The sequence below is a fragment of the Stegostoma tigrinum genome, chromosome 7 (genome assembly GCF_030684315.1).
Source record: "Stegostoma tigrinum isolate sSteTig4 chromosome 7, sSteTig4.hap1, whole genome shotgun sequence".
Taxonomy (NCBI): domain Eukaryota; kingdom Metazoa; phylum Chordata; class Chondrichthyes; order Orectolobiformes; family Stegostomatidae; genus Stegostoma; species Stegostoma tigrinum.
The window spans coordinates 5,068,059-5,095,829 of record NC_081360.1 but is presented as its reverse complement, the minus strand read 5'-3'; the positions used below and the strand labels follow the sequence as shown (position 1 = coordinate 5,095,829).

Sequence of the window (27,771 nt, the reverse complement as noted above, 5' to 3'; positions counted from 1 at the left end):
TCCCCTATATCTACTTCCATTCACTTTAAAACTATGGCCCCTTGTAATAGCTACCTCCACCCTCGGAAAAAGTCTCTGGCTATCCAGTCTATCCATACCTCTGATCATTTTGTACACCTCTATCATGTCACCTCTCATCCCTCATTGTTCTGAACAGAAAATCCCTAGCTAGCTCTCTCAACTTTTCCTTGTAAGGCTTTCCCTCCATTCCAGGCAACATCCTAGTAAATCTCCTCTGCACCTTTTCCAATGCTTCCACATCTTTCCTGTAATGAGGCAACCAGAACTGAACACAATACGCCAGATGTGGCTGAACAAGGGTTTTGTGTAGCTGGAGCATAACTTCACAGCTCTTGAACTCAATCCCTCTATTAATGAAAGCTGACAGACCATACACCTTCTTAATAACTCTATCCACCTGGGTGGCAGCTTTCAGGGAACTGTGGACATGAGCCCCAAGACCGCTCTGCTCCTCCCCACTGCTAAGAATTTTCCTGTTAACCCTGGATTCTGCTTTCAAGTTCACCCTTCCAAAATGAATTTCACACTTTTCAGAGTTAAACTCCACCTGCCACTTCTCAGCCCAGCTCTGTATACTATCAATGCCCCTTTGTAAACTAGAACAGCCCTCCACACTATCCACAACTCGAACCACCTTTGTATCATCTGCGAATTTACTAATCCACCTTTCTACTCCTACATCCAAATCATTTACAAAAATCACAAATAGAAGAGGACCCAGGAGATCCTTGTGGTACACACTCATAACTGAGGACAATGTTGAACATTTTCCATCCTCTACCACCCTTTGTCTTCTAAGGATCAGCCAATTGTGAATCCAATCTGCCACATTTCCCCCAATCCCATGCCTCCTTACTTTCTGCATAAGCCTACCATGGGGAACCTCATCAAATGCCTTACTTAAATCCACGTATACTACAACCACTGCTCTACCTTCATCCATGTGTTTGGTCACCTCTTCAAAGAATTCAGTAAGGTTTGTGAGGCATGATCTACACCTCACAGATCCATGCTGACTATCACGAATCAAACTGTGCCTTTCCAAGTGATCATAAATCTTATTTCTCAGAGCCCTTTGCAATCATCTGCCCACCATGTGAATGTATTGGCGACTGAGCAGAAGAGGATTATGAGAACGGTTCCAGGGATGAGATACTTCAATTAAGAGGAAAGACCGGAGAAGTTGAAAACATTTTCCATAGAGAAGACAAAGCTGGGAAGAGACTTGATAGATCTTTTCAAAATTATGAAGAATCTGGAGAGAGTGGTTAGGAAGAAATTAGTGAAACAGATCAAGAACTAGAGGGCACACAGTTTTAAGTGTTTTGCAAAAGGAAAAAATACAAGGTGAGAAAAATATTTTTCACTCAGCCAGCAGATAGCGCCTGGAATGCACTATCTGTATGTCTGGAGAACAGCTTGATCGTGGCATTCAATAAGGCATCAGATGATTAGCCTAATTGCTAGTTTGGTGGTGTAGCATCACAGTGTCAACACTGCTGCTTTTGATGGTGCAGGATTGAGGTCCACATTCTGGGATCTTGATGGTGTTGAAAGTATTAAGCAGCTTTAGTTGGAAGTGCTATTTGTGAAAAAAAGCAGAACTGAAGAATGTCTGATGTACGGAGACAAGGTATGGATTTTAATCCCACAATCCTTGGCACAAAACATAAGAGCAGGCATTGGGGAGTAATTGGTAGGTGACTGGAGACAGCATAATCACCAAAGATATGGCTGCCCTTGGTTAGATAACAACCCTGCCTGATAGGTATCTTTTGGGAAATAAGAAAACTAAGACCAGGGACATCTGCTTAACATAATAACGTAAGTTGATCAGACTAAAATTGAAGCTCAGGTGACCTCAGGTGCAAATAACAGTTAAGAACTTATCAGTTTTTACAGATTTCAGTCTTAGTCTGTTTATGGCTGGTTCATCTCGACAATGCTTTAATTTTTCAAAGAAGTGATCAGATGTGTAGTTGAGGACAATCGTCTATTTGGACTTAGTAAGGCTCTTTCTTTTAAATAAGGTGCCTCATGGAAGACTGATAGCAAAGGTAACAGCCATGGGATCCAATGAAATTTGGCAACTGGATCCACAATTAGCAGGAAGCAGAGGGTGATGGCTGAAGGACGCTTTTCTGACTGGAAGTCTGTGTCCAGTGGGCTTCCACAGAAGTCAGTGTTGGGTTCCTTGCTGTTAGCCGTTTATATCAACGGCTAAGATTTGAACATAAGAGGGGTGATCAGTAAGTTCACTGGTGACTCAAAAATTGGTGGTGTGGTAAAGTGTGAAGCGGTTAGCCTTAGATTACAGGGAGATAGAGACTGGCTGATCAGATGGTCTGATCACTTACAAATGGAATTCAATCTGGATAAATATGAGGTTATGCACTTGGGCAGAACAAACAAGGGAATACATGATGAATGGTAGCATCAGTCCCTTAAGGTTTCAAGGCAGGTGGATAAAGTCGTTCAGAAAGTATTTGGGATACGTGCCTTTATTAGTCAAGTTTAACAGCAGGGAAGTGATGCTGGAACTGTATACAACATTGAACAAATAAAAAACAAAGAACTGCAGTGCTGGAAATCTGAAACAAAAACAGAAATTTCTGCAGAAACTCAGCAGGTCAATGACCCTGACCTTCCAGTTGCCTGCCAGTTCAACACATCACTGTATTCCACGGCCAACATCTCTATCTTGCGCTTGTTGCAGTGGTCCAGTGAAGTTCAGGATTCAATATCAAGTTCACTAATTTTAAGGCTTGAACACCTTCTTCCACATTCTTCACCCAACTTTGTAACACAGGCCCTATCATCACATGGGTTGCTACCACAACCAACCCACTGTCAGTTACTGATGGTCCCTAATAGCTGCTATTGATTCTTCCAGCCACTAGACCAGAAATGTTAACTCTGCTTTCTTTCCCCATTTGCCACACATGCTGCATTTCTCCTGCAATTCTTGTTTCTTTTTGAAAAAATATTCGTTACGTCACAGCTAAAGTATTGTATACACTTTTAGGATCCATTTCTGAGGAGAGATGTGATAGTATTGGAGGGGGTGCAGAGGTGGTTTACCAGGATATAGCCTGGGCTGGAGAATGTCAATTATTAAGAGAGATTGAGACAGATTGGGATTGTTTTCCTTAGAGTAGGGAAGATTGAGAGGGACATGATAGAGATGTTTAAAATTATGAGGTGCATAGATAGGATAGACAGGAAGAAATATTTCCCCTTAATGAAGGGATCAATGATCAGGGGCATAGATTTAAGGTGAGGGGCAGAAGATTTAGAGGAGATGTGACAAAAAAGAATTGCAGCCAGAGGGTAGTGGGTATCTGGAACTCACTGCCTATTAGACAGAGGCAGAAATCCTTGTAACATTTAGGAAATAATTAGATGCACACTTGCAATGCTAAGGCATACAAGGCTATGGGCCAACTACTGGAAAATGGGATTAAAATTGTTATACATAATGCCCCTGCACACCATTCTCAGCCCATTGTTCCAGCAAATGCTTCACTTAGTGGGCTGGGTAAGGCTGGACAGGTGGAGGGCGTGGAGTGGGAGGGTTGGATAATGTGGTTGAGTGTGGTTCAGTCGTTCTATTATTCACTGTGGGTACAGACATTCACAGCCTACCACATTGACGGCATCAAACAGTCGCTCCTCAGAAATGTGATCCTTGATAAAGGGACACTTCTCCTGCAGCAGCATTATGGATTTCAAGCCTTCTGCCGTGCAATCTGCAACAATCCAGCCGCAGTCCCGAGTGCTGAATGAGAAACCCCCCTGCAAGACACAGCACCAGTAAAGTTACAACAAGCACTCCCTCTCTCTTGATGGAGGTAAGCATTCTGATGGCTGAACTGGGACAGAAGAAACATACTAGAGTGAGCAAAGGAACATGAGCATTGTAGCCTACCACAAACCCTACATATCTTGAACTTGCTATTTCATACCTCACAACCAACTACTAGCCCAGGTCACAAATTTACCTCCAGTACTGTTTGCCCTGCCATTTTGCTAACAATCTCCTGTGAATTGCTTTCTCAAGGTCTATGTGGGCAACATTTACAGTCATTTTCTGATCCACATGGATAACCTCCAGATTTATCCATAAATAAATCCCAGCCTCCACCAAACTATGCTTGATCAGAAAATTCCTGTCCAGTGCATTGCTATTTTGTCCCTGAGCAAGTTTGGCAAAGACCCTGCCATTTCAGACAATGGGTCAGTTTAGCACAGTGGAATGACTTCAAGCAGCTTCATGTTTCCTTATTCTTCATTGTAACGTTCTTGTCTTCTGTTCTTGTGTTCCTTGTACACTCAGGTCTTTCTGAGAATCGGCATTTACAAGTTTCTTACCTTTTGAAACATATTCTGTGCTTCTATTCTAATGACCAAAGCAAATATCCTCATGCCTTTCTACTGGTTGCCCAATCACTTTGCTTGTCTTGAGCTTTTTGTAGTCTGGTGTTTTCCTTACACCTTATATTCCCCCCACAACGTCAGTGGACTTATGGTGTATTACTGTTTGTCTTTTCATTAGCTTAGTGATTTGACACTGTTCACAGCCTGTCAGTTTGAAAATGCCACATTTCTCCCTGCTACTTGATTGTACCAATCCCCAATTTGGGCTAATATATCACCCCAGTTCATGGAGCCCTTGCCAAATGCGTTTTGGAAATCTAAGGATATTATATCTACTGGTTCCTCTTTATCTCTATGACCAATCACATCCTTAAAAATCTCTTAATAAATCTGGCAAATGGAATTCTCATTCATAAAGCCATGCTCACTGGTTCTGATCACACTATGCTTTTCCAGTCTGTCACAGACTCCACGTGACTTATGTCAGAGTAGCTACCCCAGTATTTTGTACCCCTTCTTTTTTGAATAATGGCATTACACTTGTTCACTTCCAATCTTGTTGGATCATTCTGGAATCTAGGGAATTTTGGAAGAACTGTTCTTATACTTGGCTACTCTCTTCCTTTTTACGTACTTGTTGAAGCTCTTACAATCTGTGATATTTCTTGCCAGATTACTCTTATTCTACTTTTCTCTCCTTTTTTGGGCCTGTGCGGGTTTCTAAAACACTTCCAATCCTCAAATTTACTACTATTCTTAACAAAATTATCAGTTTTTTCTTTTAATTAAATACCATTCTCAATTACATTGATGGACCTTGCTGAGTTTTTGTTTTTCGAAAGCATTGTATTCTTGGTGGAACATTCTGAATGATTTATTTTAATGTTTCCACTATTCATTTACCACAGGTTAGCCAAAGGCGGTTCTCCCCTCATTCCTCTGTAATTAGTGAAGTTTTAGATTGCTGCTTGTGACTTCAGTATGTTACTTTCAAATTTAGTACAAAAGTCAGTGGAACTATGATCATTCTTTCGATCTGTTACTATGGTATTACTAGTTAATCCTGTCTCCGTGGCATTATACTAGATCTAAAATTACTTGATCCTTACTTGTTTTACAACTCAGTGCTCCAAAGCACTCTGTCACAAAAGTATCCTTTGAACTCATCTTCCAGACCACATTGCCAATTTGGTTTGTCCAGACTATATTAGAAGTTGCCAAAATTATTACAGTGCATCTATTATAAACTCCGATCATTTCTTGTTTAGTGAACTATCCAATAGCTTAACTACTGTTAGACAGCCCAAAATCTTACCTTTACCATGGTTTTCAGATCATTCTATTCATCATCTCTACCCAAATGGAATCTACTTGCCGATTTTGAGACTAATTCCCTTTTCATTAATGATTTTATGGCATTCTTTATTAGCAAGTTTTGAGAAGATTTGTAGCTCAGGTTGAGGTTCTGGATCTGAGTTTGCTCGCTGAGCTGGAAGGTTAGTTTTCAGACGTTTCGTCACCATTCTAGGTAACATCATCAGTGAGCCTCCGACGAAGCGCTGGTGTTATGTCCTGCTTTCTATTTATCTGGTTAGGTTTCCTTGCGTTGGTGACGTCATTTCCTGCGTTGGTGATGTCATTTCCTGTTCTTTTTCTCAGGGGATGGTAGATTTATTTGGAGCCAATGTGTTTGTTGATGGAGTTCCGGTTGGAATGCCATGCTTCTAGGAATTCTCGTGCATGTCTCTGTTTGGCTTGTCCTAGGATGGATGTGTTGTCCCAATCAAAGTGGTGTCCTTCCTCATCTGTGTGTAAGGATACGAGTGATAGTGGGTCATGTCGTTTTGTGGCTAGTCACAAAACGAAATGACCCACTATCACTCGTACCCTTACGTACAGATGAGGAAGGACGCCACTTGGAATGGGACAACACATCCATCCTAGAACAAGCCAAACAGAGACATGCACGAGAATTCCTAGAAGCATGGCATTCCAACAGGAACTCCATCAACAAACACATTGGCTCCAAATAAATCTACCATCCCCTGAGAAAAAGAACAGGAAATGACATCACCAACGCAGGAAATGACGTCACCAACGCAAGGAAACCTAACCAGATAAATAGAAAGCAGGACATAACACCAGCGCTTCGTCGGAGGCTCACTGATGATGTTACCTAGAATGGTGACGAAACGTCTGAAAACTAACCTTCCAGCTCAGCGAGCAAACTCACATCCAGCATTCTTTATTATCAGGGTTATTCCTCCTTTTCCATTGTGTCTCTTTCTGAAAAATTTGAATCTTTATTTTCCAACTGGGCTAACTTGTTACATGAATTTGTAATGGTGATTAGATCGAAACCATTTTTCTCTATTTCATCAAAATTATTGCAAATATTTGACACATTCAGATAAATTGGCTTCAATTTTATTTTTATGCTACATAACAGACTTGTGAAGGAAGGACAGTAGCAAATAGGCACAACATTGATAGACGTGATAGGAAAGAGAATAACTAAAGAAAGTTTGTAGTAGACTTCCCAGAGGGTCAGTATTGGGGCAATTTTGAAATTTCCATAATATGCTAAACTTGGAAGAATTCTAAACTGTGAAGAGGACAATGTGGAACTCCAAAAAGACATTGACAAGTGGTGGAGTGGGATGATAGGCAGAATATGAGGTTCAATGCAGAAACATGTGAGGTGATGCACTTTGGTTGGAAGAACATTGTAAAATAAGGGGTACGATTCTAAAGGAGTGCAGGAGCAGAGGGTGTTTATGTGCATAGGTAATTGAAGGCGGTAGTGCAGGTGGAGAGAGCAGTTAAGAAAGCATAGTGTAGTCTCAAATTAATTAATAGGGACATACAAAAGAGCAAGCAGGTAATGTTGAGCTTGTACAAGACACTTTTTGGACCTGAACTGGAATGTCACGCACAGTTAAGGGCACCACATTACAGGAAAGATGTGAATACATTACAGTGAGTGCAGAAGCAAATTTACAATATGGGTTTCAAGAATTAGTATTTTTAATTATGAGGACAGATTGAAGAAATTGAGACTGTTCTCCCTGGAACGGAGGTGGCTAAAAGGAGATTTGATAAAGGTTTTCAAAATCATGAGTGGGCTGGGTACAGTAGATAATGAGAAGCTATTCCTGCTCATAAAAGAAAAAATAATGAGAGGATATAGATTTCAAGCAATACATAAACAAAGCTAGAATGATGTGAGAAAATATTTCCTTCTAGAGTGACAATTCTGTGAATCTTACACTACCATTTCCTGCATAAGCTTTACTCTGATGTACTATTAATGATAAATTCTCTGTTCCTTCTTCCCACTCAGCTTGGTTTTAGTCACTTCTACATACTTTTCTCCAGGCTCAGTTTTTATATTTGGATTTCTCTTCATCTCTCATAGGTGGAAAGCCACAAACTGTAGTCCACAAATTTAGAATTGTACTCCTTATTTTAAACTGTCTTTTAACGTCTGTCCAATGAAAGGTGCTCACCTTGCGTGTCTCTGCGTTGTGCACCCTAGGTCTAGACTCCCATTCAAAGCAAAATATCATTTCTGCCCAGCCTTCTCAGAAACTTTGTTCAATAATATTACCTCACATTCTTTGAATCTCCATGGAGTTTGGGCCCAACTTGCTTAACGTGACCTCTCATCAGAGCAAACCACCAAGTGAAACTTATTGAACTGCCTCCAATGCACATCTGTCCCTTCTTAAGTAAGGAGCCCAAAATTTTGTACAGCAGTCTTACTCATGCCTGTACAGCTACAGCAGAACTTCGCTATTCTTGTACTCTCAATTTTTACCAATACTGAATATTTTCAAAACCCTTTCTAATCCCACTCCTGTGCAATCACCTGTGCATGTACCCAGAGACATGATTATTGGATATTCTTCTGCTAAACATTTTACTACTTATCCCGAATTTGCTTTGATTTATTGTAGTCACATGTCCTAAGCAGTGAAAGGCTTTGTTTTGTGAGTTGCACAGGTAGATCATAGCGGCTTAGATACAGCAAAGTAGATAACCAGTCTCAGCCTTTTGTCCATGATTAATCATGAATTACTGTAGGGTTGCTATCCTCAATTCATTTCGACATTTTTTTCTTTATTCTCCATGTGCCCATTTGTTACCAAGTCGGTAGATAATTGCTTTGTAGTACAGTACTTAAACATTGCTAAAAGGAGACACAAGGTCGACGCTTTTATCTTGCTCTCATCAGAATGTGCATGCAAAAGAGATTGGAAGTCTCCATGGATCCTTTCCCAAATAAAAGGTACAATACATGTATGAGCTCCTTTTGTCTACATAAAACATTAAACACATTGTACTAAATTAGAACACCATAACCAAACATAGACAACATTTGCTAAATAATTCTGACCATACTAGGAATTGGACCAGACAACCAATTTGAGATTTTTAGTTGGGCCTATGGGTGTTGCGTTTATGCATGCCAGACTGCGTCTTATTTAGGCAAACAGAATTTGTACAAACACTGCATCTCTTTTACTGGGAAAGAAAATGCCAATCTCTTGCATTTAGAAATTCACAACACCTTGACCAGGCTACATGAACAGTGGGTATTAGGGAAAGACAAATGGAATATTGACATTTATTTCAAAAGGAACAGTGAAATCTTGCTACAATTATACAAAGAACTACACAGATGACAGTTAGAATACTGTGAACAGTTTTTGGTCACTTATTTAAGATACATTAGCATTGGAGGTAATCTGAGAAGGTTCACTACATTGATCTTGGGTTTGCAAAGATTTTTTAATGAAGAGAGGTTGAGTGGATGGCTTGTATTCATCACAGTTTAGATGAATAAGAGGAGACCTTATTGAAACATGTAAGATTCTCGTGGGATAATGAAATAAAGAACTACAGATGCTGGAGATCTGAAATGAAAACAGAAATTTTTGGAGGAACTCTGCAAGTCTGGCACCGTCTATGAGGAAGAAGTAAAGTTAATGTTTCAAGTCCAGTGACTCAAGTCAGAAGAGTCCCAAGACTCAAAACATTAATTTAAACTTTTTAGGGAGCATGATAGGATAGATATAGAGAAATTAATCATACAGAGGTCTACAACATAGGAAAAGGTACTTTGGCCAATTTTGTCCATGCTGGTCAATTACATCCACCAAGCTATTCTAACCCCATTTTCAAGCTTACCCATGGTCTTGTTTGCCTTGGTTGTTTTCTCTTGTGGGAGAGATTAGGACCAGACAGGAGTTATCCAGAATAAGGAGGCACCCATTTAATATTGAAATGAGAAGGAATTTTATTAGATTAGAGTTTAAATTTTATTGCTACATGTACTCAAGTACAGAAGTACAAGAGTACAGTGAAAAGCGTATAATGTTGCTTCACATAGTGCCATCTTAGGTACCTCGGTACAAAAACACTTAGGTACGAAAGTAGTAAGATAAATGAAAGTTAAAATGTTAAGCACTATTTTACTGAATAATAAAGCAGTAAGAAAGAAAAATAAAGAAATAAGGCAGTAGTTAACATCAAAGTCTTCTGTAGTTTAAACTAGGTAAATAAACAAACAAGTTAGGAGCGCAGGCAAAGTAACTCGATCAATCAACTTTGTGAAGATTCGTCCCCTCCCACCCACTGCACCACACAACCAACCAGTCCAACCTGTCTCTGCCTCCCTAACCTGTTCTTCCTCTCACCCATCCCTTCCTCCCACCCCAAGCCGCACCCCCAGCTACCTACTAACCTCATCCCACCTCCTTGACCTGTCCGTCTTCCCTGGACTGATCTATCCCCTCCCTACCTCCCCACCTACACTCTCTCCACCTATCTTCTTTACTCTCCATCTTCGGTCCGCCTCCCCCTCTCTCCCTATTTATTCCAGTTCCCTCTCCCCATCCCCCTCTCTGATGAAGGGTCTAGGCCCGAAACGTCAGCTTTTGTGCTCCTGAGATGCTGCTTGGCCTGCTGTGTTCATCCAGCCTCACATTTTATTATCTTGGAATTCTCCAGCATCTGCAGTTCCCATTATCTCTGATACTATTTTAACCTCACTGCGAAGCCTCTTCCAGGGATGCCTAACCTGAAAAAGTTACCCTCCTCCCTCCGGAGCAACCTCAGGGAATCTCTCTCCCATTGCAACTCTCTTGTAATCTCTTCGGCCTTGAAACTGCTCGACCATGTCCTGAAGCAAACCAGGTACCACAGCCACATCACCTTCCTCAGCACCTGCCTACGGAACCAGATCATCCCCAAGGGACTACAGTCCACATTTCAGCCTTCCCAATTTGGTCCCAACTGTGACCACCTCTACACCCAGAATATTCAGGCCCTTCAGAAGCGTTTCTCCCTGCGAGTCCTGAAACAGACACTTGCAGCCATGCGCCGGCACCTCCACACACTGCAATCCAGCCTGCCCCAGCTCAGAGCCTCCCTCTCCCAGACCTGCAAAGGACCCCTGCTGTTTTTCATCCTCCGCAGGATCCACAGACTGAACACCCAGTTCCACTCAGCTTTACTGGACACCAAAAATCGTAAGTACAACCAACTCACGGGCCCCTGCCACCCACAAGAGGATTCCTGCGCCTCCCAAATCCCGAGTCTGTACCTGCCCCTCCCCCCACCATGCACCCGCCGCCATTGACCATGAGGACACGGCTGGAGACCCCACCGATGATGTCACATCCGCCTCCGCTGGCCACAGAACTTCCGGAACCGCTGCTGCAGTCACCACCTCCACGTCCAGGTACAACACCCCACACACCACCCTCGACGCCGGCGGCACCCCGCCCACGGGCGACGCCGGCGGCACCCCGCCCACGGGCGACGCCGGCGGCACCCCGCCCACGGGCGACGCCGGCGGCACCCCGCCCACGGGCGACGCCGGCGGCACCCCGCCCACGGGCGACGCCGGCGGCACCCCGCCCACGGGCGACGCCGGCGGCACCCCGCCCACGGGCGACGCCGGCGGCACCCCGCCCACGGGCGACGCCGGCGGCACCCCGCCCACGGGCGACGCCGGCGGCACCCCGCCCACGGGCGACGCCGGCGGCACCCCGCCCACGGGCGACGCCGGCGGCACCCCGCCCACGGGCGACGCCGGCGGCACCCCGCCCACGGGCGACGCCGGCGGCACCCCGCCCACGGGCGACGCCGGCGGCACCCCGCCCACGGGCGACGCCGGCGGCACCCCGCCCACGGGCGACGCCGGCGGCACCCCGCCCACGGGCGACGCCGGCGGCACCCCGCCCACGGGCGACGCCGGCGGCACCCCGCCCACGGGCGACGCCGGCGGCACCCCGCCCACGGGCGACGCCGGCGGCACCCCGCCCACGGGCGACGCCGGCGGCACCCCGCCCACGGGCGACGCCGGCGGCACCCCGCCCACGGGCGACGCCGGCGGCACCCCGCCCACGGGCGACGCCGGCGGCACCCCGCCCACGGGCGACGCCGGCGGCACCCCGCCCACGGGCGACGCCGGCGGCACCCCGCCCACGGGCGACGCCGGCGGCACCCCGCCCACGGGCGACGCCGGCGGCACCCCGCCCACGGGCGACGCCGGCGGCACCCCGCCCACGGGCGACGCCGGCGGCACCCCGCCCACGGGCGACGCCGGCGGCACCCCGCCCACGGGCGACGCCGGCGGCACCCCGCCCACGGGCGACGCCGGCGGCACCCCGCCCACGGGCGACGCCGGCGGCACCCCGCCCACGGGCGACGCCGGCGGCACCCCGCCCACGGGCGACGCCGGCGGCACCCCGCCCACGGGCGACGCCGGCGGCACCCCGCCCACGGGCGACGCCGGCGGCACCCCGCCCACGGGCGACGCCGGCGGCACCCCGCCCACGGGCGACGCCGGCGGCACCCCGCCCACGGGCGACGCCGGCGGCACCCCGCCCACGGGCGACGACCTCATCGCTCCGCCCACAACCTCCACAGCCAGCAACCCCAGAGCAGACAGCCACACTGAGCCCTGCCGCATCTTCAACATCCCCCCAGACCTCCCACTGACTGAGGACGAACGGTCAGTCCTTAGCAAGGGGCTCACCTTTGTCCCCCTACAACCACAAATCAACGAATACCAGTCACGGTTGGACATAGAGCAGTTTTTCCGCCGTCTTCGCCTCCATGCCTACTTCTTCAACCGGGAACCCAACCCTCCCTCCACTGACCCCTTCACCCGCTTCCAACACAAGTCCTCCTCCTGGACACCACCCCCAGGCCTCCTACCCTCCCTCGACCTCTTCATCTCCAACTGCCGTCCAGACATTAACCGCCTCAACCTCTCCACCCCTCTCACCCGCAGAACGGGCAGCCCTCCGCTCCAACCCCAACCTCACCAAACCCGCAGACAAGGGTGGCGCAGTGGTAGTATGGCGCACTGACCTCTACATCGCCGAGGCCAGACGCCAACTCTCCGACACCACCTCCTACCGCCTCCTCGATCATGACCACACACCCGAGCACCAAACCATCATCTCCAACACCATTCACAACCTCATCACCACATGGGACCTCCCACCCACAGCCTCCAACCTCATTGTTCCCCAACCCCGCACGGCCCATTTCTATCTCCTTCCCAAAATCCACAAACCTGCCTGCCCTGGTCGACCCATCGTCTCAGCCTGCTCCTGCCCCACCGAACTCATCTCCACCTATCTGGACTCCATTTTCTCCCCTTTGGTCCAGGAACTCCCCACCTACGTCCGTGACACCACTCATGCCCTCCACCTCCTCCAGGACTTCCAATTCCCTGGCCCCCAACACCTCATATTCATCATGGACGTCCAGTCCCTGTACACCTGCATTCCGCATGGAGATGGCCTCAAGGCCCTCCGCTTCTTCCTATCCCGCAGGCCCGACCAGTCCCCCTCCACCGACACTCTCATCCGCCTAGCTGAACTCGTCCTCACACTCAACAACTTCTCTTTTGACTCCTCCCACTTCCTACAGACTAAGGGGGTGGCCATGGGCACCCGCATGGGCCCCAGCTATGCCTGCCTCTTTGTAGGTTACGTGGAACAGTCCCTCTTCCGCACCTACACAGGCCCCAAACCCCACCTCTTCCTCCGGTACATTGATAACTGTATCGGCGCCGCCTCTTGCTCCCCAGAGGAGCTCAAACAGTTCATCCACTTCACCAACACCTTCCACCCCAACCTTCAGTTCACCTGGGCAATCTCCAGCACATCCCTCACCTTCCTGGACCTCTTAGTCTCCATCTCAGGCAACCAGCTTGTAACTGATGTCCATTTCAAGCCCACCGACTCCCACAGCTACCTAGAATACACCTCCTCCCACCCACCCTCCTGCAAAAATTCCATCCCCTATTCCCAATTCCTCCGCCTCCGCCGCATCTGCTCCCACGATAAGACATTCCACTCCCACACATCCCAGATGTCCAAGTTCTTTAAGGACCGCAACTTTCCCCCCACAGTGATCGAGAACGCCCTTGACCGCGTCTCCCGTATTTCCCGCAACACATCCCTCACACCCCGCCCCCGCCACAACCGCCCCAAGAGGATCCCCCTCGTTCTCACACACCACCCTACCAACCTCCGGATCCGACCCCACCACCCAAGACATTTTTCCATCCCCTCCCCTGTCAGCTTTCCGGAGAGACCACTCTCTCCGTGGCTCCCTTGTTTGCTCCACACTGCCCTCCAACCCCACCACACCCGGCACCTTCCCCTGCAACCGCAGGAAATGCTACACCTGTCCCCACGCCTCCTCCCTCACCCCCATCCCAGGCCCCAAGATGACATTCCACATTAAGCAGAGGTTCACCTGCACACCTGCCAATGTGGTATACTGCATCCACTATACCCGGTGCGGCTTCCTCTACATTGGGGAAACCAAGCGGAGGCTTGGGGACCGCTTTGCAGAACACCTCCGCTCAGTTCGCAACAAACAACTGCACCTCCCAGTCGCTAACCATTTCCACTCTCCCTCCCATTCTCTAGCTGACATGTCCATCATGGGCCTCCTGCACTGCCACAATGATGCCACCCGAAGGTTGCAGGAACAGCAACTCATATTCCGCCTGGGAACCCTGCAGCCTAATGGTATCAATGTGGACTTCACCAGTTTCAAAATCTCCCCTTCCCCTACTGCATCCCTAAACCAGCCCAGTTCGTCCCCTCCCCCCACTGCACCACACAACCAGCCCAGCTCTTCCCCCCCACCCACTGCATCCCAAAACCAGTCCAACCTGTCTCTGCCTCCCTAACCTGTTCTTCCTCTCACCCATCCCTTCCTCCCACCCCAAGCCGCACCCCCAGCTACCTACTAACCTCATCCCACCTCCTTGACCTGTCAGTCTTCCCTGGACTGACCTATCCCCTCCCTACCTCCCCACCTACACTCTCTCCACCTATCTTCTTTACTCTCCATCTTCGGTCCGCCTCCCCCTCTCCCTATTTATTCCAGTTCCCTCTCCCCATCCCTCTCTCTGATGAAGGGTCTAGGCCCGAAACGTCAGCTTTTGTGCTCCTGAGATGCTGCTTGGCCTGCTGTGTTCATCCAGCGTCACATTTTATTATCTTTGTGAAGATTTAGAGAGTTTTATTCTCTCAGAGGATAAGGAATCTGTAAAATGCTTCACCAGGCTGTCAAAACTGTGCCATTAAGTATATTAAAGGCTGAGAGAGATTTTTTAATCAGTGAATGAGTCAAGAGTCAGAGAGGAAAAAACACAGGTAAGTGGAGTCAGAGATTATCAGAGATATAAGGCACTGCAGATGCTGGAGAAACTGAGGTAACAAGGTGTAGAGCTGGATGAACACAGCAGGCCAAGCAGCATCAGAGGAGCAGGAAGACTGGCATTCTTAGAAGAGGTTTCACAGTGGGGTTAAAATTGTTTCAGAGATATTAATCCCATTGTGAAGCCTCTAAGGATGCCAGCCTTCCTGCTCGGCCTGCTGTGTTCATCCAGCTCTACACCTTGTTATCTTCGGACATTATCAGATTAGCTATGATCTCACTGAGTAGCAACGCAGACTCACTGGGCTGAATTTCCTTTATTTCCCCCTATGTCTTACGGTCTGAGAACCAAGATTGATAGCTTACAGTCCCTACTGCATTGTCATGCCAATGATTTCCCAAACAATCAGCACTCTCTTTGTATGCTGTACAAATTGATGCTCCTTTTGCAAGACTGGTTTCTTGCCATCTAGTCCTGATGAGTGCAAGACACAGAGCTTTGACTGTATTCCTTTTAGCAATGTTACATCTTTGATGACTTATCATTTCCTAGCGATCAAAGACAGCATAAGCTATGGCCACATTTCTAGCACAGTCTTCAAATTCAGCGGTTGCTACTCTCGGTGGGCCTTCAGAAATCACTTCTCCACCACCGACCTCCATCACTTCAAGCACTGAGACAACTTTTTACACAAGATGTGCCATGAAAATACAAACAATTGTTCACTTCTAGAGCTCTGATCTCAAAAAGGAGACAGAAGATGCAGTTTCAAATCACAGGCAATTGATCAGAATCATTAACCACAGGGGCTGCAGGAGGAAAAAGTCAAAATGCAACATGTTTTGGATCAGCAGGAACACAAAAGGAACACGGCAGTGAAAGTCTGAGCTTGTGAATCGACACACAAAAACAAATTACCTTACTCATTTGACGGTAATACTTATCATAATCTGGAGGATTGTCTGGAACCTGTAAATAAAAAAAACAGGAAATTTAAAAGGTGGGGAATGTTTCTGATTGGCCTGGTTTCTCTTCTCTTTCTCTCTGATATCTTTAAAGAGATGTTGTGTAGCATGCAGATTTAATCATAAGTTCCAATTAATTGATTCATGGTAGCTCAAAGTATGGGACTGCTTCCCCTGCTACATATAAATCATGGGGTATTGTACACTCTGATCCAGAGCTTTGCAACTCAGCAGAAATTGCAAGTAGTGCCAATCTATGATCTCTCCATCACTGTTCTGATTGTCTGGTGATTGCTACCTTCTGACAATATCTTGTGCTAGGTAATACAGTCAATGAGTGAGGTCCTGTCGTTGGCTGATTGTGTTTCAGCAGCTTCAAGTTGGAAATAAATCTAAATTTGTGAGAGAACCCAATGAGCATAAAAATATACAACTTGAAGCTAGACCTGTATATATTGCATTTAACATGATGAACAAGGGTGGGGATATAAAGGATTAGCAATCAGAGGTGCTTGGGTGGAGAGAGAGTGAAGGAGGGAGCATGAGATCCTAATATTCTGGAGAATGGGGAACAGCAGTAGGATGCAGAGAGGAAGCAGTCTTTGGAGTCATTGAGATTGACAGCACAGAAAAAAAGGCCCTTATGTCCATAGCATCCATGTCAGGCAAAAACAACTACCAACTACTCTTAATCTCATTTTCCAGTACTTGGCCCAATGCCATGGCATCCCATCTGTGCTGATGGAGAGTCAAAGGACTCAGTCCTGAATAAACAGTGAAAGACTGTTTTCGTGAGTAGGCAAATGAGGAGATGGAGCCTCAGGATTCCCAAGAATCATGAGAAACCCCAAAGTATGCAGAGCTTGCAGAAGTCCAAGCATAGTTGCGTTATGAAGCTGGGAAGAGCACTCTTGCAAAGTCCCGATCTATAGAATGTGAATTTAAAATAAACTTCCAAGTGTTCCTTCAGTCATGCCATAAAAATATAAACCGCTGTTCACTTCTAGAGATCTTTGGGGATCGCTGTCAAGTTGGAAGGCACTAGCCTGATCTAGTGTGGAAACCCCTTCACTTTGCTTATCCACATATTTGCAAATAACACTGTAGGCCAGTGTAAATTAATTCAACAGTGATTTCAGGCTGCTGTCAAGGGTACGCCAAAGCAGTCACATTCCCACCTCTGATGCAGATTTGGTACAAAGCTCACACTCACAAATGAGTATATATTGAGTCCATATTACTTAAATGGGCAGAACACATCCTGTATTCTAGTATGTTCAAAAATTTCTATTGAACAAGGTCCACATCAAGTCCTAGAAGGTTCACATAAACTGAAAAAGAAAAAAAAATCAAGATTTATGTAGCACCATCCAGGACCATCAGATATTTCATATGCTTGACAGCCTACTAATAATGCTGGGAGAGGTGGTCACTGTTGTAATGTAGGAAATGGAGCAGCCTGTTTGTGGACAGAAAATTCTTACGAAGAACAAGATGGCACCAACCAACTGCATTTTACCATGTTAAGTGAGGGATAACCTGAACACCCAGGATACCTGACCTTCTCTTTTTGAACTACTGTTACGGCACTTGTTTACCTATACTGGAGGGCAGATGGGACTTTGGTTCAATGTCTCATCCGCAAAATGAAACCTCCAACAATGCAGCACTCCCTTCGTGTTGCACTGGAACCTCAGCCTATATTGTCACACTTGGGTCCTGGAGTGAGACTTGAGTTCAGATCCTTCAGACTCAGAGGGAGGAGAGGTATCAACTCAGTGCTAGCCATGGTTGCTCGCTTCAGTCTTCAAGTGGAAAGGGGAGCTTGAAATTGTATGGAGCATGTTCCAACCACCTATGCAGGGGTGCCTGAGCCCCCACCTATCTCTGTCATTGGACAAAGACGTTGCTCTACCAGGACCGTGTGGCAGACAATGAGCAATGGCCATTCCACATTAAAAGATCCTACATACTTGCATCTTCCACCTCCTCAAAATGATGTTTGACACATGGAGAACCCCAGCAGTGACCCTAATGACACATCACTATCATCGCCTAGGAACTCCGGTGTTATAACATTAACATTGCTGCCATGAGCGAAACATGGCAGGCAGGCAGGCAGATCAGCTCAGAGAACAAGAAGGCAGATATACCTTTTTCTGCAAGAGAGTAAATTAGTAACAGCACTGACTCCATGGAGTTGGTTTTGTCACAAAAACTGAATAGGTCGACCATCTCAATAAGCCCCCCCTAGGATAAATTAACACTTTGTGATTCATTGGCTCACCCATTCCTAGAAACAGTACATCACAGTCAACTTTGTTTACACACCAACCCTAGAAGTAATGGATGAGGCCAAACAGGAGCTCTATTCCAGTCTTGATTAGTCACTGCCCCAAATCCCAGAAGGGAAGGGGGGGGATAGGAAGAGAGTGTTAGTCATCAGGGACTCAATTGTTAGAGGGACTGATAGAAGGTTTGTTGGGATAGAAAGAGACTCACGGTTGGCGTGTGGCCTCCCACGTGCCAGGGTCCGTGATGTCTTGGATCGTGTCTTTGGGGTGACCAGCCCCAAGTTGTGGTCTGCACAGGCATCAATGACATAGGTAGAAAGAGGGACAGGGATGTCAGGCAGGATTTCAGGGAGCCAGGGTGGAAGCTGAGAGCTAGAACAAACAGAGTTGTTATCTCTGGTTTGTTACCCATGCCACATGATGGTGAAGCAAAGAACAGGGAGAGATTTCAGCTGAACATGTGGCTGCAGAGATGGTGCAGAAGGGAGGGCTTCAGGTACATGGACAATTGGGGCTCATTCTAGGGAAGGGGGGGACCTCTACAAGCAGGATGGTCTCCACTTGAACCAGAGGGGCACTAATATCCTGGGTGGGGAATTTGCTAGCGCTATTCGGATGGATTTAAACTAGCTCAGAAGGAGGATGGGAAACTGAGGTGTAGTGCTAGTACAGAGGAGGATGAGAGTAGAGAGGACATGGACAGGATCTCACTGTCACAGGAGTGTGCTGGCAGACAGCAAGCTGGATTGAAGCATGTCTACTTCAACGCTAGGAGTATCTAGAATAAGGGAGGTGAACTTGCAGCATGGATAGTTACCTGGGACTTCGATGTTGTGGCCATTTCGGAGACATGGATGGAGCAGGGTCAGGAACGGATGTTGCAGGTTCCAGGGTTTAGATCTTTCATGAAGATCAGGGAAGGTGGGAAAAGAGGAGGAGGTGTGGCTTTGTTATTCAAGGATAGTATAACAGTGGCTGAAAGAACTTTTGACAAGGACTCGTCTACTGAGGTGTTATGGGCTGAGGTCAGAAACAGGATAGGAGAGGTAACACTGCTGGGAGTTTTTTTTTTTATAGGCCTCTGCAAAGTTCCAGGGATGTAGAAGAGAGGATTGGCAAAACTATTCTGGGCAGGAGTGAAAGGAACAGGGTGGTCATTATGGGCAACTTTAACTTCCCTAACATTGACTGGAAATGCTATAACTCTAGTACATTGGATGGATCAGTTTTTGTCCAATGTGTGCAGGAGGGTTTCCTGACGCAGTATGTTGAAGGGCTGACAAGAGAGGAGGCCACACTGGATCTAGTACTTGGCAATGAACCGGCCAGGTGTTTGACTTAGTGGCAGGTGAGCACTTGAGAGAGTGACCATAATTCGGTTATGTTTACTTTAGCGATGGAAAGGGATAGGAACATGCCACAGGGCAAAAGTTATCGGTGGGGGAAGGGCAATTATAATGCAATTAGGCAAGACTTAGGAGGCATAGAATGGGTCAGCAAAATGCAGGGGATGGGGATGATCAAAATGTGAAGCTGATTTAACGAACAAATATCGCATGTCCTTGATGGGTATGTCCCTGTCAGGCAGGGAGGAAGCGATAAGGGAACCGTGGTTTACTAAAGAAATTGTATCTTTTGTTCAGCGGAAGGGGGAGGCTTATGTGATAATGAGACGAGATGGTTCAGATGAGGTGATGGAGAGTCACAGATTAGTTAGGAAGGATTTAAAGAGAGAGTTAAGAAGAGCAAGGAGGGGACATGAGCAGACATTAGCAGGTAGAATAAAGGAGAACCCTAAAGCTTTCTATAGATTAGATTAGATTCCCTACAGTGTGGAAACAGGCCCTTTGGCCCAACCAGTCCACACCGCCCCTTGAAGCATCCCACCCAGACCCATCTCCCTATAACGCACACACCCTGAACTCTACGGGCAATTTAGCACGGCCAATGCACCTAACCTGCACATCTTTGGACTGTGGGAGGAAACCGGAGCACCCGGAGGAAACCCACACAGACACGGGGAGAATGTGCAAACTCCACACGGACAGTCCCCCGAGCTGGGAATCGAACCCGGGTCCCTGGTGCTGTGAGGCTGCAGTGCTAACCACTGAGCCACCGTGCCACCGATATGTGAGGAGTAAGAGGATGACTAGGGTAGGAATAGGGCCAGTCAAAGAGAGAAGTGGGAAGTTGTGTGTGGACCCTGTGTAGATCGGAGAGGTGCTAAATGATTATTTCTCATCTGTTTTCACCGAAGAACAGGAGAATATTGTAGATAAGATGACTGAATCACGGGCTACTAGAATTGAAAGGATTAAGGATAGTAAGGAGGAGGTGTTATCAATTGTAGAAGATGTGAAGGTAGATAAATCCCCTGGCCTGGATGGGGTTTTTCTGAGGATTCTCTGGGAAGCTAGGGAGGTGGTGGCACAGCCTTTGGCCTTGATCTTTCAGTCCAAAATGTCTACAGGTTTAGTACCAGAGGACTGGAGGATTGCAAATGTTGTGCCCTTATTCAAGAAGGGCAATAGGGATGACCCAGATAATTATAGGCCTGTGAGCCTTATGTCTGTTGTAGGAAAAATTTTGGAAAGGATTATAAGAGATAGGATTTATAATCATCTAGCAAGCAACAATTTGATTGGAGATAGTCAGTATGGATTCGTCAAGGGCAGGTCATGTCTCACAAACCTCAGTTTTTTGAGAAGGTGACCAAGCATGTGGATGAGGGTAGGGCAGTTGACGTGGTGTACGTGGACTTCGGTAAAGCCTTTGATAAGGTTCCACATGGTAGGCTATTGGAGAAAAAACAGAGGCACAGGATTGAGGAAGACTTAGCAGTTTGGATTAGAAACTGGCTTTCTGTAAGAAGACAATGAGTGGTGGTTGAGGGAAAATATTCAGCCTGGAGTCAGGTCACTAGTGGTGCGCCTCAAGGTTTTGTTCTGGGGCCACTGCTGTTTCTGTTTGTCATTTTTATAAATGGCTTGGACGCAGGCACAGGTGGATGGGTTAGTAAGTTTGCAGATGACTAGTGTCCCTGCTGACTACATCTGCGGGAAGTGCACCCAACTCCAGCTCCTTGAAAACCGCGTTAGGGAACTGGAGCTGGAGCTGGATGAACTTCGGATCATTCAGAAGGCAGAGGGGGTTATTGAGAAGAGTTACAGGGAGGTAGTCACTCCTCAAGTACAGGAAAAAGGCAGATGGGTTACGGTCAGGGGACGGAAAGGGAACCGGCAGGCAGTGCAGGGATCCCCTGTGGCCATTCCCCTCAACAATAAGTATACCGTTTTGGAGACGGTTGGTGGGGGGGGGGGGTAACTTACCAGGGGAAAGCAGTCGGGCACAGGTCTGTGGCACAGAGTCTGTCCCTGCTGCTCAGAAGGGAAGGGGGAAGAGGAACAGAGCATTAGTCATTGGGGACTCCATAGTTAGGGGGACAGATAGGAGGTTCTGTGGGGACGAGAGAGACTCACGGTTGGTGTGTTGCCTCCCAGGTGCCAGGGTGCGTGATGTCTCTGATCGTGTTTTTGGGATCCTTAAGGGGGACGGGGAGCAGCCCCAAGTCATGCTCCACATTGGCACCAACATAGGTAGGAAGAGAGATGGGGATTTAAGGCAGAAATTCAGGGAGCTAGGATGGAAGCTGAGAGCTAGGACGAACAGAGTTGTTGTCTCTGGTTTGTTGCCCGTGCCACGTGCTAGTGAGGCGAGGAATAGGGAGAAAGAGGAGTTGAACACGTGGCTACAGGGATGGTGCAGGAGGGGGGGTTTTGGATTCTTGGATAATTGGGGCTCTTTCTGAGGTAGGTGGGACCTCTACAAGCAAGATGGTCTTCACCTGAACCAGAAGGGTACCGATATCCTGGGGGGGAAATTTGCTAAGGCTATTCGGGTGGGTTTAAACTAATTCAGCAGGGGGATGGGCACTAAAATTGTGGTTCAACTATGGAAAGGTCGAGAGTAGGGTCGTCCGAAAGAGAGTTTCAGGGAAGCAAGATGGCACCGGCAAGCAAGAAGTTGGTTTGAAGTGTGTCTACTTCAATGCCAGGAGTGTCCGAAATAAGGTGGGTGAACTTGCAGCATGGGTCAGTACCTGGGAGTTGAATGTTGTGGCCATTTCGGAGACATGGATAGAGCAGGGACAGGAATGGTTGTTGTAGGTTCTGGGATTTAGATGTTTCAGTAAGAAATATGTCCCTCTGAGACAGGCAAGAAGGGGCAAGATAAAGGAACCTTGGATGACGAGAGCGGTGGAGCTTCTCATCAAAAGGAAGAAGGTAGCTTACATAAGGTGGAGGAAGCTAGGGTCAAGCTCAGCTCGAGAGGATTACAGGCAGGCGAGGAAGGAGCTCAAAAATGGTCTGAGGAGAGCCAGGAGGGGGCACGAGAAAGGCTTGGCAGAACGGATTAGGGAGAACACAAAGGCATTTTACACTTATGTGAGGAAGAGTAGGGCTGATCAGGAATAGCATAGGGAACTGGTGTGTGGAGTCTGAGGAGGTAGGGGAAGCCCTAAATGAGTTTTTTGCTTCTGTCTTTACGAAAGAAATGAACTTTGTAGTGAATGAAACCATTGAAGAGCAGGTGTGCATGCTGGAATGGATAGAGATAGAGAAAGCTATGTGCTGAAAATTTTGTCAAACATTAAGATTGACAAGTCGCCAGGCCTGGACCAGATTTGTCCTCAGCTGCTTGGGGAAACGAGAAGTGCAATTGCTTCGCCACTTGCGATGATCTTTGCATCCTCGCTCTCCACTGGAGTCGTACCTGAGGACTGGAGAGAGGCAAATGTAATTCCTCTCTTCAAGAAAGGAAATAGGGAAATCCCCGGCAATTACAGACCAGTAAGTCTCACGTCTGTCGTCTGCAAGGTGTTAGAAAGGATTCTGAGGGATAGGATTTATGACCATCTGGAAGAGCAGGACTTGATTAAATGCAGTCAACACGGCTTTGTGAGGGGCAGGTAATGCCTCACAAACCTTATCGAGTTCTTTGAGGATGTGACTAGAAAAGTTGATGAGGGTCGAGCTGTGGATGTGGTGTATATGGACTTCAGTAAGGCATGTGATAAGGTTCCCCATGGTAGGCTCATTCAGAAGGTCAGGAGGAATGGGATACAGGGGAACTTAGCTGTCTGGATACAGAATTGGCTGGCCAACAGAAGACAGCGAGTGGTAGTAGAAGGAAAATATTCTGCCTGGAAGTCAGTGGTGAGTGGGGTTCCACAGGGCTCTGTCCTTGGGCCTCTACTGTTTGTAATTTTTATTAATGACTTGGATGAGGGGATTGAAGGATGGGTCAGCAAGTTTGCAGACAACACGAAGGTTGGAGGTGTCGTTGACAGTACAGAGGGCTGTTGTAGGCTGCAGCGGGACATTGACAGGATGCAGAGATGGGCTGAGAGGTGGCAGATGGAGTTCAACCTGGATAAATGCGAGGTGATGCATTTTGGAAGGTCAAATTTGAAAGCCGAGTACAGGATTAAGGATAGGATTCTTGGCAGTGTGGAGGAACAGTGGGATCTTGGTGTGCAGATACATAGATCCCAAAAAATGGCCACCCAAGTGGACAGGGTTGTTAAGAAAGCATATGGTGTTTTGGCTTTCATTAACAGGGGGATTGAGTTTAAGAGTTGTGAGATCTTGTTGCAGCTCTATAAAACTTTGGTTAGACCGCACTTGGAATACTGCGTCCAGTTCTGGCCGCCCTATTATAGGAAAGATGTAGATGCTTTGAAGAATGTTCAGAGGAGGTTTACCAGGATGCTGCCTGGACTGGAGGGCTTATCTTATGAAGAGAGGTTGACTGAGCTCGGGCTTTTTTTCATTGGAGAAAAGGAGGAGGAGAGGGGACCTAATTGAGGTATACAAGATAATGAGAGGCATAGATAGAGTTGAGAGCCAGAGACTATTTCCCAGGGCAGAAATGGCTAACACGAGGGGTCATAGTTTTAAGCAGGTTAGAGGAAAGTATAGAGGGGATGTCAGAGGCGGGTTCTTTACACAGAGAGTTGTGAGGGCATGGAATGCGTTGCCAGCAGCAGTTGTGAAGCAAGGTCATTGGGGACATTTAAGAGGCTGCTGGACATGCATATGGTCACAGAAATTTGAGGGTGCATACATGAGGATCAATGGTCGGCACAACATCGTGGGCTGAAGGGCCTGTGCTGTACTGTTCTATGTTCTATGTTAACAGAGAAGAAGTTAAAAGGGGCGGAGGTGTGGCATTGTTGGTCAAGGACAGTACTACAGTTGCAGAAAGGATGTTTGGGGACTCGTCAACTGAGGTAGTATGGGCTGAGGTTAGAAACAGGAAAGGAGAGGTCACCCTGTTGGGAGTTTTCTATAGGCCTCCGAATAGTTCCAGAGATGTAGAGGAAAGGATAGCAAAGATGATTCTCGATAGGAGTGAGACAGTCAGGGTAGTTGTCATGGGGGACTTCAACTTTCCAAATATGGACTGGGAACACCATAGTTCGAGTACGATAGATGGGTCAGTTTTTGTACAGTGTGTGCAGGAGGGCTTCCTGACACAGAATGTAGATAGGCCAATAAGGGGCGAAGCCACATTAGATTTGGTACTGGGTAATGAGCCTGGCCAGGTGTTAGATTTGGAAGTAGGTGAGCACTTTGGTGATAGCGATCGCAATTCTGTTTTGTTTACTTTAGTGATGGAAAGGGATAGTTGTATACCACTGAGCAAGAGTTATAGCTGGGGAAAAGGCAATTACGATGAGATTAGGCAAGATTTAGGGAGCATAGGATGGGGAAGGAAACTGCAGGGGATGGGCACATTAGAAATGTGGAGCTTATTCAAGGAACAGCTCCTGTGTGTCCTAGATAAGTATGTACCTGTCAGGCAGGGAAGAAGCTGCAGAGGGCGGGAGCCGTGGTTTACGAAGGAGGTGGAATCTCTGGTCAAGAGGAAGAAGAAGGCTTATGTTAGGATGAGAAGTGAAGGCTCAGTTAGGGCACTTGAGGGCTATGAGGTAGCCAGGAAAGACCTAAAGAGAGAGCTCAGAAGAGCCAGGAGGAGACATGAGAAGTTGTTCGTGGATAGGATCAGGGTAAACCCTAAAGGCTTTCTATAGGTATTTAAGGAATAAAAGAATGACGAAAGTAAGATTAGGCCCAATCAAGGATAGTATTGGTAAGTTGTGTGTGGAGTCAGATGAGATAGGGGATGCGCTAAATGAATATTTTTCAACAGTATTCACTCTAGAAAATGACAATGTTGTCGAGGAGAATACTGAGATACAGGCTACTAGACTAGGTGGGATTGAGGTTCACAAGGAAGAGGTATTAGAAATCCTTCAGAGGGTGAAGATAGATAAGTCCCCTGGGCCGGATGGGATTTATCCTCGGGTCCTCTGGGAAGCCAGGGAGGAGATTGCCGAGCCTTTGGCATTGATCTTTAACTTGTCATTGTCTACAGGAATAGTGCCAGATGACTGGAGGATAGCAAATGTGGTTCCCCTGTTCAAGAAGGGGAGTAGCTATGACTCTCTTAAGGCTAAGCATTCTTAGTAGGTCTTAAGCTGTCTTAGTTGCCCACTATGACGATTTGACGTATTTTTGGCGCATAGTGCGTGTCGTGCCTCCTCGTTGGCCCCACCGGTAAGCCCAACAGTCCTGGCTGCTGGGTGACCAAACGACCAGAGAAAGTACGAGACGGCCATGGTCGATACAGACCAACACTCAAAAAACCAGTATGAGTCTCCAGTTCCACTGGAGCAGTCCGGTTGGGAAGCGTCCCGGATAAACAACCTCCCCGCAGCATCGTCCACAACCGCGAGCTGCGATAAATCATTCGGTTGTACATGTGTAACATCCGCAACAAGGTCCATCTCGGTCCAGATCGAGACAGCGACATTGAGACATTACCTCCTACCATACATGGAGCTGAGATCGGTCTGACAGGAGCCGGCTCACCCTGTATTGGCTGACATAGATAACGTTGCAGAAAGCACCGTAAGGGCAGCCCACCCTGCGGGTGAGATAAGCATTACCACCCAAACCTTCTACAACAAAAGTTAGAGACATAAACCTGGGCAGAGACAAAAACAATAACTGAGACTGGCGAGGAAACAGCTGATGGAACTGCCTTCATGGAAGAAGTTGTTATCGAGCCAGTATACGACATTAAGACTCACTCTGTCACTGATACTTGACAGCTCTCCAGTGACAAGTGAGCAAAAACCGCAAACGGTGAGATGAGGTCCTCCACCGAGACATAATCCTTACAAATTTGCCAGTAACATCAGTAGGGCCCCGCTGATAATGACGCCAACAACAAGCCTCATATAACACCAGTATCACCTGGCCTGTGGTACTAGGGAGTAGACAAACATTGACGAGCGATGTAAAGACTCGGAAAAGGCACTTCCCGGAGTGTTCTAAAATAGACCAGTGAGCCTTACCTCAGTTGTTGGTGAAGTGTTGGAAAAGGTTATAAGGGATAGGGTTTATAATCATCTCGAAAAGAATAAATTGATTAGGGATAGTCAGCACGGTTTTGTGAAGGGAAGGTCGTGCCTCACAAACCTTATTGAGTTCTTTGAGAAGGTGACCAAACAGGTAGATGAGAGTAAACCAGTTGATGTGGTGTATATGGATTTCAGCAAGGCGTTCAATAAGGTTCCCCACAATAGGCTATTGTACAAAATGTGGAGGAATGGAATTGTGGGAGATATAGCAGTTTGGATCAGAAATTGGCTTGCTGAAAGAAGACAGAGGGTGGTAGTTGATGGGAAATGTTCATTCTGGAGACCAGTTACTAGTGGTGTACTGCAAGGGTCGGTGTTGAGTCCACTGCTGTTTGTCATTTTTATAAATGACCTGGATGAGGGCGTACAAGGATGGGTTCGTAAATTTGCAGACGACACTAAGGTCGGAGGAGTTGTGGATAGTGACGAAGGATGCTATAGGTTGCAGAGAGACATAGATAAGCTGCAGAGCTGGGCTGAGAGGTGGCAAATGGAGTTTAATGCAGACAAGTGTGAGGTGATGCACTTTGGTAGGAGTAACCAGAAGGCAATGTACAGGGCTAATGGTAAGATTCTTAGTAGTGTAGATGAGCAGAGAGATCTCAGTGTCCATGTACACAGAACCTTGAAAGTTGCCACCCAGGTTGACAGGGCTGTTAAGAAGGCATACAGCGTTTTAGCTTTTATTAATAGAGGGATCGAGTTCCGGAACCAAGAGGTTATGGTGAAGCTGTACAAAACTCTGGTGGGGCCGCACTTGGAGAATTGTGTACAGTACTGGTCACCGCATTATAAGGAGGATGTGGAAGCTTTGTAAAGGGTGCAGAGGAGATTTACTAGGATGTTGCCTGGTATGGAGGGAAGGTCTTATGAGCAAAGGCTGAGGGACTTGAGGCTGTTTTCATTAGAGAGAAGGTG

General features: G+C 47.2%; 1 protein-coding gene across 4 annotated transcripts in view; it reads right to left on the bottom strand.

Annotated features, from left to right (window-relative positions):
- lss (lanosterol synthase (2,3-oxidosqualene-lanosterol cyclase)) overlaps positions 1 to 27,771 on the bottom strand; it is a 116,945-nt gene that overhangs the window by 23,402 nt on the left and 65,772 nt on the right. For 3 of the 4 annotated variants that reach the window (XM_048534489.2, XM_048534487.2, XM_048534488.2), the window contains exons 14-15: positions 16,022 to 16,072; positions 3,667 to 3,816 (exon numbers count right to left, since the gene is read on the bottom strand). In XM_048534489.2, coding sequence (XP_048390446.1) covers positions 3,667 to 3,816; positions 16,022 to 16,072 — 201 coding nt within the window. The remainder of the gene's footprint in view (positions 1 to 3,666; positions 3,817 to 16,021; positions 16,073 to 27,771) is intronic. The other variant, XM_048534490.2, reaches the window with a different exon arrangement.